The sequence below is a fragment of the Lagenorhynchus albirostris genome, chromosome 8 (genome assembly GCF_949774975.1).
Source record: "Lagenorhynchus albirostris chromosome 8, mLagAlb1.1, whole genome shotgun sequence".
NCBI lineage: Eukaryota > Metazoa > Chordata > Mammalia > Artiodactyla > Delphinidae > Lagenorhynchus > Lagenorhynchus albirostris.
Window position 1 is genome coordinate 32507286 of NC_083102.1, and position 15232 is coordinate 32522517.

At 34.2% G+C, this 15232-nt stretch overlaps 1 protein-coding gene across 2 annotated transcripts in view; it reads right to left on the reverse strand.

The window, feature by feature from the left end:
- The window catches only part of CAPZA2 (capping actin protein of muscle Z-line subunit alpha 2), a 56566-nt gene that overhangs the window by 25652 nt on the left and 15682 nt on the right, over nucleotides 1-15232 (reverse strand). For both annotated transcript variants that reach the window (XM_060156809.1, XM_060156808.1), the window contains exons 2-3: nucleotides 5934-5997; nucleotides 2101-2152 (exon numbers count right to left, since the gene is read on the reverse strand). In XM_060156809.1, the coding sequence (XP_060012792.1) occupies nucleotides 2101-2152; nucleotides 5934-5997 (116 nt within the window). The remainder of the gene's footprint in view (nucleotides 1-2100; nucleotides 2153-5933; nucleotides 5998-15232) is intronic.

Genomic DNA, 15232 nt, shown 5'->3' on the forward strand with positions numbered 1-15232 from the left:
ATAAATGCTTTTGCACAAAACAGGAAACCATCAACAAAACAAAAAGACAAAATGAACAGGAGAAAATATTTGCAAATGATACGACTGATAAGGAATTAATATCCAGAATAAATAGTTCATACAGTTCAACAGCAAAAAGACAAACATAGACATTTTTCCAAAAAGGACATACAGATGGCCAACAGGCACATGAAAAAATGCTCAACATTGCTAATCGTTAGGGAAATGCAAATCAAAACCACAGTGAGATACCACCACACACCTGTCAGAATGGGTATCATCAAAAAGAACACAAATAACAAATGCTGGAGAGGACGTGGAGAAAAGGGAACCGTCCTACACTGTTGGTGGGAATGTACATTGGTACAGCCACTGTGGGAAACAGTATGGAGGTTTCTCAAAAAACTAAAAATAAAACTAGCACATGACCCAGCAATTCCACTCCTAGGTATATACTGGAAGAAAATAAAAACAATACTTCAAAAAGATACATGCACCCCAATGTTTGTAGCAGCATTATTTACAATTGCCAAGATATGGAAGCAACCTAAGTGGCCATCAACAGATTAATGGATAAAGAAGAAGTGGTAAATATATACAATGGAATACTACTTAGCCGTAAAATAGAATGAAATTTTGCCATTTACAACAACATGCGTGGACCTGGAGGGCATTATGCTAAGTGAAATAAGTCAGAGAAAGACAAATACTGTATATCACCTATATATGAAATCTAAGAATACAACAAACTAGTGAATATAACAAAACAGAAACAGACTCACAGATATAGAGAACTAGTGGTTACCAGTGGGGAGAGGGAAGGGGGGAGGGGCAAGATAAGGGTAGGGGATTAAGAAATACAAACTATTATGTACAGTATAAAATAAATAAGCTACAAGGATGTATTGTACAACACAGGGAATATAGCCAGTATTTTGCAGTAACTATTAATGGAATATAACTTTAAAAAATTGTGAATCACTATGTTGTATACCTATAACATATGTAATATTGTACATCAACTATACTTCAATTTAAAAATGGGAAAAAAATAACAGGAATTTAAATCAGAAGCAAAATCAGGTATGTCTAGAAGTCTGTTGAACCTCTACCTTCATTAGGATTAACAAATTTACTCAATAAAGCCTTACAAACATTACAAAAATAGAATTAGAGCAAATTTCCCCCATCAGTCAGAACTTCACATTTTGGGTACTACACTAAGATGAAAGTAGGTGACTGGATGATACTGAACACTCTTTGTAAGGCACCTAAACGTTTAATCTCCTCATTTTCAAATGAGTAATGGAGTCCATTAGCCTAAAATACAGGTCCACAGGCCTTATTTAGGGAGGTGAGAGAGGGAAAGAGAACCAATTATTTCTCTGCAATCTTAAGATAGTTGTGGCAAGTCATGATTGTGGTCATTGGTCCAAAGATGATGTACTAGGATTTAGAACTGCTTAGTTCTTTGAATCACTCACAAATCTCATAAATACTTATTAAGTAAATATGTGTCAGATACTATGTTAGGTATTTATGGATGAATAAAATAAGCTCCTAACCCTCAAAAATCTATTTCTTTTTACTGAAGTACAGTTCATTTACAATATTTCAGGTGTACAGCAAAGTGATTCAGTTATACATACATATATATATTCTTTTTCAGACTTTTTTTCCATTATAGCTTATTACAAGATACTGAATATAGTTCCTTGTGCTATACAGTAGGTCCTTCTCAAAAATAATTAGGATCAAGCATTTAACAGAAAGTAAAACCTGCATAAAATTTAAAGTATCACAATTTCACAAATCAAAGTTTTTAAAATAATTTTATCCAACTTTGCAAATGTCAAAATACAGTATTGAGTATATAAGCCACTGCCAAACACATAATAAATAGAGAATTTCATGTTATAATTGTGTCTCTATATCCTGTGATGAAAAATATTTCTCCTCTAACCTAGTACATACATATTATTACATATATTTGAACTTGATGTGCAAATATCTATTTCATGGATTAGTACCTAAAAACCACTTTTAAAATATTTTTTCCCATGTCATTTTAATTATGTTAATATAATGCATAATACTTACTGGGCCGCTCCTTCCCTGAGAAGATTATCATTATTAAGCAGTAACCGAACATCTGCAAAACAAACATTATTTTTTCTATATTACTATCTTCCTATATTTGAAATTTCTATGGAATGAATTTAGGTTATTTTAGTCATGTGTCAGTATCCTACCCACCCCCCAAAACATATGGGAGATCAAAATATCACTGTGATGACCAAAGTAACCACAAAAACATATCATGGTATTAATAAAAAAAGAAAAGATTTTGGTAAGGAAATAGCAGATGGAATGAGATAAAAATATATGTTATTTCATACTCTTAATAGTCAATACAGGCAGACTATAACATGTCTCCAAAGAACTAAAGTGGAGATAAGCTACACCAAAAAGATGGTGTGATAAGATCTGCCGAAGACTGAGCACTATGCCTCTCAGTCTGACAATACTATCATGAGTTTCAAATGAATTTGCTCTATGGAAAAAGTGATTAAACAAGAAACAGCTTGTGAATGCAGTACAGATGTAGGCATTTTGTTTCTCAGACAGCTCATGTTCAACAACAGATGAATGTGTTGAGTTAGATATGGATAACTACTTTATTTGATTTAGTAATCTCACTTTGGTTTTGATTCTTAACTCTGTCCTAACTTCAGTCTCAACTATGTAGACACGTGTCTTTTACTCATTAAAACACAACTTTAAAACTACAATTTTAATTGGAAAAAAAATCACATAATTTCACCAACAAACAAACAAAATTCTACTCTAGTCTTGATGTATTTTCTTTCATTATTTTCCCTATACACTTGGCTGTTTTACATAATTGCTATCATAAAGTACATATAACAAAGTATCCTAATTTTTTTCATTAAATGAAAATAACACAAATAAGTACCTTCTATTAAGAAACTGGTTAAATGTAACATAAACAGACAATAGTTCTTATAAATAGTGTAAAATTGGGCATCCAATAGAAATAATGTAGATAGGTATTTATCAACTTGGAAATATATACATAATATAATAAACAAGAAGTGGAAAACCCAGCATGTACAGTATGATATTTATGCAATGTTATATCTATGTGTCTAAATTGAGAAATGTTGGAAGTATTTCATTCAAACAGTGGAGAAGAGAGGGTAGAATTTTGCGTGATTCTTAGATTCTTTTTTGCTCTTTGGAAATTTTAGAATATGAATCATTTTTACAAAAATAATAAAGCTATTCCAAAAAAAAATATTGCCTATTCACATACCTCTTTTTAGCAGTAAGTCCCAATTTAAAAAACAGTATCTGGCTAACCACTAAAATAATACTAATTTGATTTCTAAATTAACTGATTTTAAACAATGGAAGCTTCTGCCTAAAAAATTAAAACACAGACATTTACAATTATAGGTATTCTTATCTCACAAAGTAAACTGGGAATTCGATTTGATAAATACGATTATTGTATCTTCAATATTTAAAGCATAATCATTAACAGCAGTATTGCATGGTAGGTAGTATATCTTTTTCAGTTCTACCTAAATGGGAAAATAATTTAAAAGCAACGTCTACATGATCCAGTTATCTTTACTCTGGAAAAAAAGTCCAAACTTTTATCATATGAAGAATACAGTGAAAGAAATAGAGAATAATTTGAATAAAATAAAAACTACTCTTAAGAAGGGATGTGGTTTCAAGTCAGACCACACATCAGAACAATGCATGGGTGGGAGTCTTAATAAAAAATTTTTAAAAAGTATACATTTCAGAGCTCCAGCCCAGATAACACATCAGTTCCTGAGAATGAAGACCAGAAATCTATGTTTTAATGATTCTTACATAGCCAATCTAGGAAATAGCATTTGGGAACCACTGATCTGACAAGATTTTATGACTCTGAAATTCTAAAATTTGTGGCGTCAATGGAATCATTCTGATGTTAATATTATCAACAAAAATAGCATGAAAATAACCAAATGCATATGAGATTTCCCCGTCAAATACTTAACTCCTTTCTCACTCTAAAATACTCCCTCATTTAAAACTTACATATATATTCCCATTTCCATTCCACAGTTCCAGCCCAGGTCTACTGAATGGCTCATCCTGAATGCCCAAGTCCTTATCCAAAATGCCTACTGTACGTCAACACAGAACATATCAACTCAACATCAATTTCCAATGAGACTTAGAAAAGCAATTTCTGGGACTCATACATTCTTTCAGGGTCTTTCTGATTAACAAATCTGTTGGGCATTTAATTCAGGGTAAGAATAGTAAGTGAAAATCTTTTCTTAGAATTATAATTTATTCCTGGCTCTATAAATTGCACGGGAGTTTGGGGGCTACTGACTTTAGCACAGTTTCCCCATTATCAATTTAAGTTAAATGCCAACTTTTGACCCTATGGAGAAAAGACTATCTTCTTTAATGCCCCAACCATCAAACGTATTAACCTGTATTTAGGTTATAAAGGCTGAATATTAAAACAGAAGTTAAACCCTATAGGAAGAAGAAATACTTCTGAATTCTCCCCAATTTCCCAATTCATTGCTTCAGATTTTACGGTTATCTTGAAAGGAAGAATATTTTAACTTCCAGATTTTTCACAATATAGACTGCCATTCTTCCTCTAAGTGTAGCTCAGTGGTTAAAATTTTAAATGTATAAAAATTACCTATGTAACTGTATGTACTAAATCATATATTAATCTTGTTTGTGGATGATTTAAGGGATTTTCTAGGGTATTTTAACTTTATACAATTTTTGCCTCATTTTTTGACTTTCAAACCTAATCTTTTCTGAGGTGAAATTCCATTATATCTTATACTATGAATGAAAATGAGAGATTAAACTTCTCAAAAAACAGGTTTAAATAGCTTACTCTGGAGTAAAATGTTTAAAAAATGAAACTGAAGAGCACTGTATAAATTAGTTTTAATTTAAGACATAGTGAAAGCCAAATATATATGAAGTAGAAATTACACATTTAAAGTACTTGTGGTAGATTATTCTTAAAACTGCTTTTAAGAAGTTTTGTATAGGGCTTCCCTGGTGGCACAGTGGTTAACAGTCCGCCTGCCAATGCAGGGGACGTGGGATCATGCCGCGGAGCGGTTGGGCCCGTGAGCCATGGCCACTGAGCCTGCGTGTCCGGAGCCTGTGCTCCGCAATGGGAGAGGCCACAACAGTGAGAGGCCCATGTACCGCAAAAAAAAAGTTTTGTATAAAAATCACTACAGGTCATTTTCTGCACAACTATTTCAACCACTTCATTCTGTTAAAGAGGAGCTATTGTTACAACTTTTACAGCAACCAGGAGACTATGTTGTATTTAAATTTCTCATCTATGGGTGAATAATTATAAAACTGTTTGCCAGTGAGGTGTGAGGTTTAAAGAAAGGTATACTGTGAACTGATTTATGAGATATAATTTAAATAACAAATTGTTTTTACATGTGATGTCATCTTCTAAGCCCAGGAAACAAGCACAGTGAAACAATGTTCCTCCCTTCTTTTTTGGCTGTTCCTATTAATCAAGTAGGCTTTTCTTTAAAAGAAACATAAAAAATGTATTTCACAACTCCAAAAAAAAATTAAAATTAAAATTTTCTTGTCTTTTAAAATGATTTAATGTTATTCTTTAAGAGGGTTAAAATTTGCAAACATAATTATCATATGTCATAAACATTATATTCTCGACCTTACAAAATCCAGATTGACAAAAATTTTCACTGTAATTCAGAAAATACAGATTTTTCTACCCGCTCCCCTTAACTTAGTTACTTTGGTTATGTAACTTATTCTTTAAAAAAGGAGTGCTTGACATATCAAGGCGTAAGTGTTATGAATTAAACACTCACCATTAAACACCTCATTAAATTCTCCAGGAGGGGCATGAATGATGAATTTTGCTGCTATACGCACCTAAAACAGAAACAAAGATATAAATGTTCCACAGCATAGGCCTCTGCTAAAACAACCAAAAACCATGCAAAATTAAAATACTTCAAAGTTCTACTGAAAATGGCTTAAGAAGATTTTAAAGACAGTGACAGTTTTTCACTCAAACACCCTAAGTTTATTACTGTTTTAATCATTTAATATAATCACAATGCATAGACTGAATGCAGATAAAATATACGTATAACTAATGCATCTAAGGATTCAAAGCTGCCTACATATAAATATTTTCTTATAAGCAAATTTTTCTTTTAAACTAAAATGGAAAGGAATGATCCATCAAGAAAATCTCTATGTGTGAGGAAATAAGATGCGTTTAGGTACTATGAAGAAAATATATTGTGTGTCCATACAGTCACAAATGTGCATGTCTATAAAGTCACAAATTAGCTTAAAAAAATGTAGAAAGGAAGAGGAGAAGAAAGGTCTAAATTCAAAATGTTTTGAACATGAGATTTGACTAGATCTTAGGAAATTTTAGTTCAAAAATAAGTGAGAGACAAAATATCAACAGGTATACTGACAGGTATATTTTAAGAGAATAAAGGCTATATTAAAGAGATTAATCACTAATGACTATATATGAGAGTTTGATGACATGCCCAATACTATAATTTAGTGAAGAAGTTCTGAGTATTTATAATAGTTTTCCAACCACTATACAATAGCCTCCAACTCAGCTGATCAGTGATCTTGTCAGAAATGGACATTCATGAGCCCTACCCAACCAAATGAATTAGATTCTGGAAATGAGGCCCAGAAAACACTATAAACAAGCTTTCCAGGTGATTTTTAAAATACACATCCAAGTATTCACTGAATTAAGGGACCACACATGACAAAAACAAAAGCTTTATTTCATATTGTCCACTTTACTAGCACTGTCGCTGCTCTGATGTAGAAACTAAAAATAATGGAAAAGGAAATAGTTATATATGTTTGCGTATATATGTTCTATGTGTGTGTGCATGCATCTAAGTACACATATGGTTTTCAGAGGAGAGACACAGATGAAAAAGGTATTTACAGTTAAAAAGATGTTCCTAGCTAGAGGCCACATATGTGACAAAGCCAGTTATAAAACTGTTAATTTAAAACAAAAAGAAAAGCTTTTGTAGTCTGGAACACCAAAAAGTCTGAAACAAAACCTACGACTGTTGTTGGATACCACCGAGAGATTACACTGATGAAGATGATAACAAAAATGGGATTATTTAAATTAGTGTTTACCAAGTACTTTACACGGATTATGTCATTTACTCTTCAGTCATCAGCTGAATATACTGAATATACACTTTATTTACTACATTATGCTGCTTCTCAGATTTAAAACAGTTTTCTTGAATGGGTAAAATGCTCCCACCAAAAGATGAACAGGGCAGAATGTGACAGGGTGGCCACCAACAAATTGCCAAAGTATAAACATTTTTTGGTATTTAAAATGTCAATAGCAGCAACTTAAGGGAAATAAATTCTTCCCAAGACAGAAAAAACCAGAGTTCACTCAAAAAGAAGTATGTAACCTGAATAGTCCTAGATCTACTAAAGAAAGTGAGTCTGTTGTTAAAAGCATTCCAACAAATAAAACTTCAGGTTTTCTTATAACAGGCATTTATGGAAGAAATATTACCAATTCTCCACAAATTATTCCAGAAAACAGAATTGAAGAAACTTCCAACTTATTTTAAGAGAATAGCATTATCCTATACCAAAGACTAAAATACTACAAGAAACACAACTCACAGACCAAAACCTTTCATAAACACAGAAGCAGAAATCTTCAATAAAGTATTAGCAAATTGAATCCAACTATACAGAAAGGATAACACATCATGACCAAGTGGAATTTTTCCTAGAAATGTAGGGCTGTTTCACTATTTGAAAAGCAATTCACAATATAAACTGATTAAAGATGAAAAACCAAAATCACCTCAACAGACGCAGAAAAATTATTTAATAACATTCAACAACCAATCATGATAAAAAAAACTCTTAGAAAACTAAAAAGACAATGTCTTTAATTTGATAAAAGGTATTTACAAAAAAGCCTATAGCTAACATGATCCTTAATGGTCATGACTGAACGCTTCCCCCTAACATCAGGTAAGAATGTCTGTTCTCATCCCTCCTGTTCAACATCACACTGAGATCTTAGTGCAATAAGGTAAGAAAAACAAATGAAAGTCATTTCATAAATAAAATAACACTTTCTACTTGAGGGCAACATGATTGTTTACAATGAAAAATCCCAAGGAATCTTAAACAAACAAACAAAACTACCCAATAACCTATAAAACTTAGGTACAAATCTAACAAAATATGTACAGGACTAATATCCTGAAAACTACACAAAACTGATGAAAGAAATCAAAGAAGATCTAAATAAATGGAGAGACATGTATGTTCACGGATTGGAAGGCTCCTTATTGTAAAGATAACAATTTTTCCCAAACTATTCTACAGATTCAGTGAAGGCCCAATCAAAATCCAAGCAGGATTTTTTGGATACACATCAACAAGCTGATTCTAACATTGATGTTTCCTATATTATTATTTTTCTATGTTTGAAGAATGCAATGAATGCAGGCTATTTTGGCCATGTATCAAGATTAACACTCCCTCCCCGCAAATGCAAGCAAGATCAAGAAATCACTCTGATGCCCAGAACAACCATAAACACACACATGAACACACACCATGGCATTAAAAAAAAGATTTTGGTTAGGAAATGAGAGGGAATGAATATTATTTCACACCCTTAGCAGTAAATGCGAAGTAGCAATGGCAAATGAACTAGAATAGCCAAAATAATTTTGAAAAAGAACAAAGTTGGAGAATTCACACTACCTAATCTTAATATAAAGCTACAGTCATATATGGATCATAATGGAATAGAAGAGAGAGCCCAGAAATAAACCCACACACCTACGGTCGATTAATCTTTGACAAAGGAGGTAAGAATATACAATGGAGAAAAGGCAGTCTCTTCAGCAAGTGGTGTTGGGAAAGCAGGACAGCCACATGTAAATCAGTGAAGTTAGACCACTCCCTCACATCAAACACAAATATAAACTCAAAATGGCTTAAAGATTTAAATATAAGACATGACACCATAAAACTCCTGGAAGAGAACATAGGCAAAACATTCTCTGACATAAATCATACCAATGTTTTCTTAGGTGAGTCTCCCAAGACAAAAGAAATAAAAGCAAAAATAAACAAATGGGACCTAATCAAACTTTTAAGCTTTTGCATGCAAAGGAAACCATAAACAAAATGAAAAGACAAACTCGGAGAAAATATTTGCAAACGATGTGACCAGTAAGGGCTTCATTTCCAAAATATACAGACAGCTCATACAACTCAATAACAAAATACAAACAACCCAATCAAAAAATGGGCAGGAAACCTAAACAGACATTTCTCAAAAAAAGACATACAGATGGCGAATACGCACATGAAAAGACACTCAACATCGCTAATTATTAGAGAAATGCAAATCAAAATTACAATGAGTTACCGCCTCACCTCAGTCAGAATGGCCATCGTTAGAAAAATCTACAAATAATACAGGCTGGAGAGGGTGTGGAGAAAAGGGAACCCTCCTACACTGTCGGTGGGACTGTAAATTGATGCAGCCACTATGGAAAACAGAATGGAAGTTCCCCAAAAAAACTAAAAATAAAGTTGCCATATGATCCAGCAATCCCACTCCTGGGCATATATCTGGACAAAACTATAATTTGAAAAGATACATGCACCCCAGTGTTAACAGTAGCACTATTTACAACAGCCAAGACATGGAAAAAACCTAAATGTCCATCAACAGATGAATGGATAAAGAAGATGTGGTGCGTGTGTGTACATATATACATATACACACACACGCGCGTGCGCACATACACACGGAATACTACCCAACCATAAAAAAGAATGAAATAATGCCATTTGCAGCAACATGGATGGACCTAGAGATTATCATAATACGTGAAGGAAGTCAGAAAGAGAAAGACAAATACCATATGATATCACTTATATCTAAGTGAAATTAAAGTGAAACCATAAATCTTAAAGTAGAATCTAAAATATGACACACAAATGAACTTATCTACGAAACAGAAACAGATTCACAGACATAGAGAACAGACTTGTTTTGTGGTTGCCAAGGGGGAGGCGGAGAGGGGAAGGGATGGATTGGGAGTTTGGGATTAGCAGATACAAACTATTATATACAGAATAGATAAACAACAAGGTCTTACTGTATAGCACAGGGAACTATATTCAGTATCCTGTAATAAACCATAATGAAAAAGAAAATAATAAAATAAAAAGTAAAAAACAAAAAAAGCTATAGTCATCAAGACAGAGGGATAGATAATGAATGGAACAGAACTGAGTCAAAAAATATACCCTGCATACATATCGCCAAATGATTTTTGACAAAGGTGCAAAGGCAATGCAATGTTTAAAGAATATCTTTTCAACAAATGATATCCAAACAATTAGATATCCATGAGCAAAAAATAAACTGCAATCTAAACCTTACCCCTTACCAAACAAATTACCTCAAAATGGATTATAGCTCTAAATGTAAAATATAAAACAACAAAAAATTAAAAGGAAACAGAAGAAAACCTTCATGACCTGGGGTTAGGCCAAAAGTTATTAGACATGATACTAAAACCATGACCCATTAAAAAAACTGATAAACTGGACTTCATTGAAATTAAAAACTTATGCTCCATTACAGACATTGTTAAAAGAATGAAAAGACAGCTACAAACTGGAGAAAATATCAGCAAATCACATATCCAATAAAGAATTTGTATCTAGAACATATACTATCAAAACTCAACAGTAAGAAAACAGTGAACAAAAGACTTGAACACACTTCACCAAAAATGATATGCAGAAGACAGATACATGCACAAAAGGATGTGTAATATCATTAATCATTTAGGAAATCAATATTAAAATCATAAAATACCGCTATATACCTAATAGAACGGCTAAAATAAAGAAGATTGATAATACCAATGTGAAACAACTGAAGCTCTAATACATTTCTGTGGCAATGCAAAATGGTACAATTGGTACCGAAAACAGTTTAGCAATTTCTTATAAACACACACCATATGACACAACAATCCCACTTCCAGGTATCTACCCTATGTTCCCACAAAAATCGATTGAAAATTGTTCAAAACTAGAAACAATCCACAACCTAAATGTCCACCTATGGGTGAATGGATAAACAATAATGTGTCTATGCAATGGAATACTACTCAGCAATGAAAAGGGACAAACTATGAATACATGCAACAACTTGGATGAATCTCAAAAGCCTTATGCTGAATGAAAGAAACCATTCTCAGATGGTTACATGGCAATGATATAAGATACCATTTACATGACATTCTCCAATAAACAATATTTTATAGCAATGGAGAACAGATCAATGGCTGCCAGGGGCAGGGAGGAGGAGTGGGGATGGGTGTGAACGCAATGGGAGAAATGAGGGAAAGGAAGAAAATTGGAGAGTTTTGGGGGGTGATGAAATTACTCCATATCTCGATTTTGGTAATGGTTACATGCATCTATACATGTGTTGAAAGTCATAAAAAAAAAGAGAAGGGGGTATTTTACGATATGTTAATTAAAAATATATATTTCATGTGTTTTCAAAATTATTTTCTTCTGGGCTTCCTGGTGGCGCAGTAGTTAAGAATCCGCCTGCCAATGCAGGGGACACGGGTTCAATCCCTGGTCCAGGAAGATCCCACATGCTGTGGAGCAACTAAGCCTGTGCACCACAACTACTGAGCCTGCACTCTAGAGCCTGCAAGCCACAACTACTGAAGCCCACGTACCTAGAGCCCATGTTCCGCAACGAGAAGCCACCGCAACAAGAAGCCCACACACCGCAACTAAGAGCAGCCCCCACTTGTCGCAACTAGAGAAACCTGCGCGCAGCAACAGAGACCCAATACAGCCAAAAAAAAAATACATTTATAAAAAAAATTATTTTCTTCTAAACTGTTTAAAAGTATTATTAAAATCAAAAATGAAAATATAAAAAATAAATGATTTTAAAAAGGCAAGGGTGGAGTTGGGAATGGAAGACAGTCATACTAAATATACATTGGCATCTATTATGTTTCCATAAAATGTCTTAATTTCCTTTGTTCCCTTATTCCTCCCTCTCTTCTACTGGGGTAAATGTTAGAAAGCATTTAAAACAAAGTCTTAATCACTACCACAGGCAACAAATAAAAATTGTGGTAACCTGTTGATGAATTTATCAAATATTTCTTTTGGAAACTTTTAGAATTTTGAGGAAATTGTTTTTAACACTTCTAATGACTTATACCCTACCAATAAAACTGAAAAAATTAAAGTACTGATAGCAAGCAGTATATATATATGTATGTATATATATATATATACACACACACACATACATATATATATATACAGTATAGCATATTTAGTGATATGATTAACTGTTGAGCTTTAAATTTTTTAGTTGTTTCAAAAAAAGGTACATATCATTTAGACTTTTAGTCAGTTCTATTTTGGGTTTTCACCTAGAAAGCAAAAATGCTCTATAGTTTTATCTTACAGACTTGTTTGCCCTTACTATTGCACAAAATGCATACGGTAACCAAAAAGAGTTAAGACTGCTCACAATATCCAAAATGAATGGTGGGTCAAAAGAAGTGCCACTGAGGGTTGAGAAGTCATGGGAGCTGTCTGGCTGAGAACCCAAAACACAACTTGGACTTTACCAGCTATGCCTGAAGTATCTTAATCTGGTCTTTGTGAATTTCACAAGCTAAGAAGAATCTGTTTTTTGGATTTCTCAGGTGCTGAAGAAAAGGAAGTGTCCACCACAGCAAAGGCTTAATTGTCTTCCTGCGAAACTGTTCAATCATCTGGGTATTTTCTAAACACTGCTACAGACTGAACACTCCCCTACATCCATCCTTCCTAGCAGACATTTTTTTAATTTTAAAAATTATTTATTCTAGCCACTTCCAAATCCAAGAAAGAAAAAAGGTTACACAAGTTAACACATATGGAGCTATACTCAATTTACCCCGGGAATACTATCATTTTTCTGGATGAGCCCAGTGAATTATTAGATACATCCCTAAGGCCCACAGCAAAATCTCCTGCATTAACCACCATCTTCCTCCACGTGATATTATTCAAAGTCAAGTCCTTCTAAATTGGAGCAGGATTCAGGAAAGAGTTATTACTTTTTTTTTTTTTCTTCCCGGTACGCAGGCCTCTCACTGTTGTGGCCTCTCCCGTTGCGGAGCACAGGCTCCGGACGCGCAGGCTCAGCGGCCATGGCTCACGGGCCCAGCCGCTCCGCAGCATGTGGGATCTTCCCGGACCGGGGCACTGCGCCACCAGGGAAGCCCAAGAGTTATTACTTTTATTTTATTTCTAAACTGTAATTCTAGATTGCGAGAGGGAGGATACCTTGGTTTTGTTGGGAAGGTTTGGCTAGAGGGGAGATTAACTCTTACCTATGTCAGTGACTGGCAGTTTACAGGCATACTTCATAACAATCACATCAAGAAGAACAGTTTTAAAAACTTAACCTGAGACTTCCCTGGTGGCACAGTGGCTAAGAATCCGCCTGCCAATGCAGGGGACAAAGGTTCAAGCCCTGGTCCGGGAAGATCCCACATGCCACAACTAAGCCCGTGCGCCACAACTACTGAGCCCACGCTCTAGAGCCTGCGAGCCACAACTACTGAGCCCACGTGACACAACTACTGAAGCCCACGTGCCTAGAGCCCGTGCTCTGCGACAAGAGAAGCCACTGCAATGAGAAGCCTACCTGCCGCAACGAAGAGTAGCCCCCGTTCACCGCAACTAGTGAAAGCCCGTGCACAGCGATGAAGACCCAACATAACCAAAAATAAATAAATAAATTTATTTTTTAAAAAAAGTTAACCTACTAATATAGAGCTAGAAGCTAAAAGAGCTATATTTTTTCTTTGCTTTCTCTAGGATCCAAACATTACTTGGTATAAAACATACAAAAAGATAAACATAACATAAAAAGTATGTTCCACTCTGTTGTGCTTCTTGGAAAAAAGCAGATACTCTAAAGTTACTTATGCAGAAGACAAAGCAGTATATTCAAAACAATATCCAAAATGTTAGTATACACTATCTCTGAGAAAAAGTAATTTCTGCCCGTCAACTTTCTGAGATAACACAAAAATACTACTAAACTTTTTGTTTTGTACTTTTTCTTATGGGCTACAATTCAAGCAACAAATTAAATAATGATAGCAACCCACAGAATAAAATAAGAATCCATGAGTCCATATTGACATAAAGAAATGAATGAACAAACGGGGGGAAGCTCTTCATTACAGTAGAATTTCAATCAATGCAGAAGGAATGATTGAATTAGAAAATCACCTGGGGTGACCAACAATGGTAATTGTTGCAGGCAAAAATCATCAAGAGATGCTAAAATTAATGGGTAAAAGTCTAAGAGCATATTTACACAATGTGAATGAATCTTTCTACATGATACTTAATTAAGAAGGGATAAACAGTAACTTTATATTGAGGAAAACTGCCACACCACCTTTACCAAATGACCTAAGTTATCATAATAGTAAAAACTGTGCCTCCTAGTAGGATGTACTGAGGATACAACATCACTTGTTATGCTCCTGCCAAAACTTCATAGGCTGATCTAATCATGAGGAAACATCAAATAAACTGAAATTGAGGTACAGTCTACAAAATAACCATTTTGCACTCTTCCAAAGTGGTAAGGTCATGAAGGACAAACAATGCTGAGAAACTGTTCCAGATTAAAGACCAAGGAGACACTACAACAAAATTCAATGCAATCCTGGATTAGATCCTGGATCTAATTGGAGCAACTGGTGAAATTTGAATAGGGTCTGTAGATGAGACAATAATGTTGTATCAATGTGAAATTTCTTGATTTTGATCATTGTACCGTGGTTATATAAGAGACAGCCCTAAACACAGTGAAGTATTTAGAGAGTGGGGAAAAATATTCCTTCTCTACTCTTAAATTGTGGGGATTTTCTCTTACATTTTTCCTAAAGTTTCTTGAAGTTTTGCTCTTTGAATTTAGGCCATTAATCTACATGGGACTGATTTCTGTATATGATGTGGGACGGAGATCCAT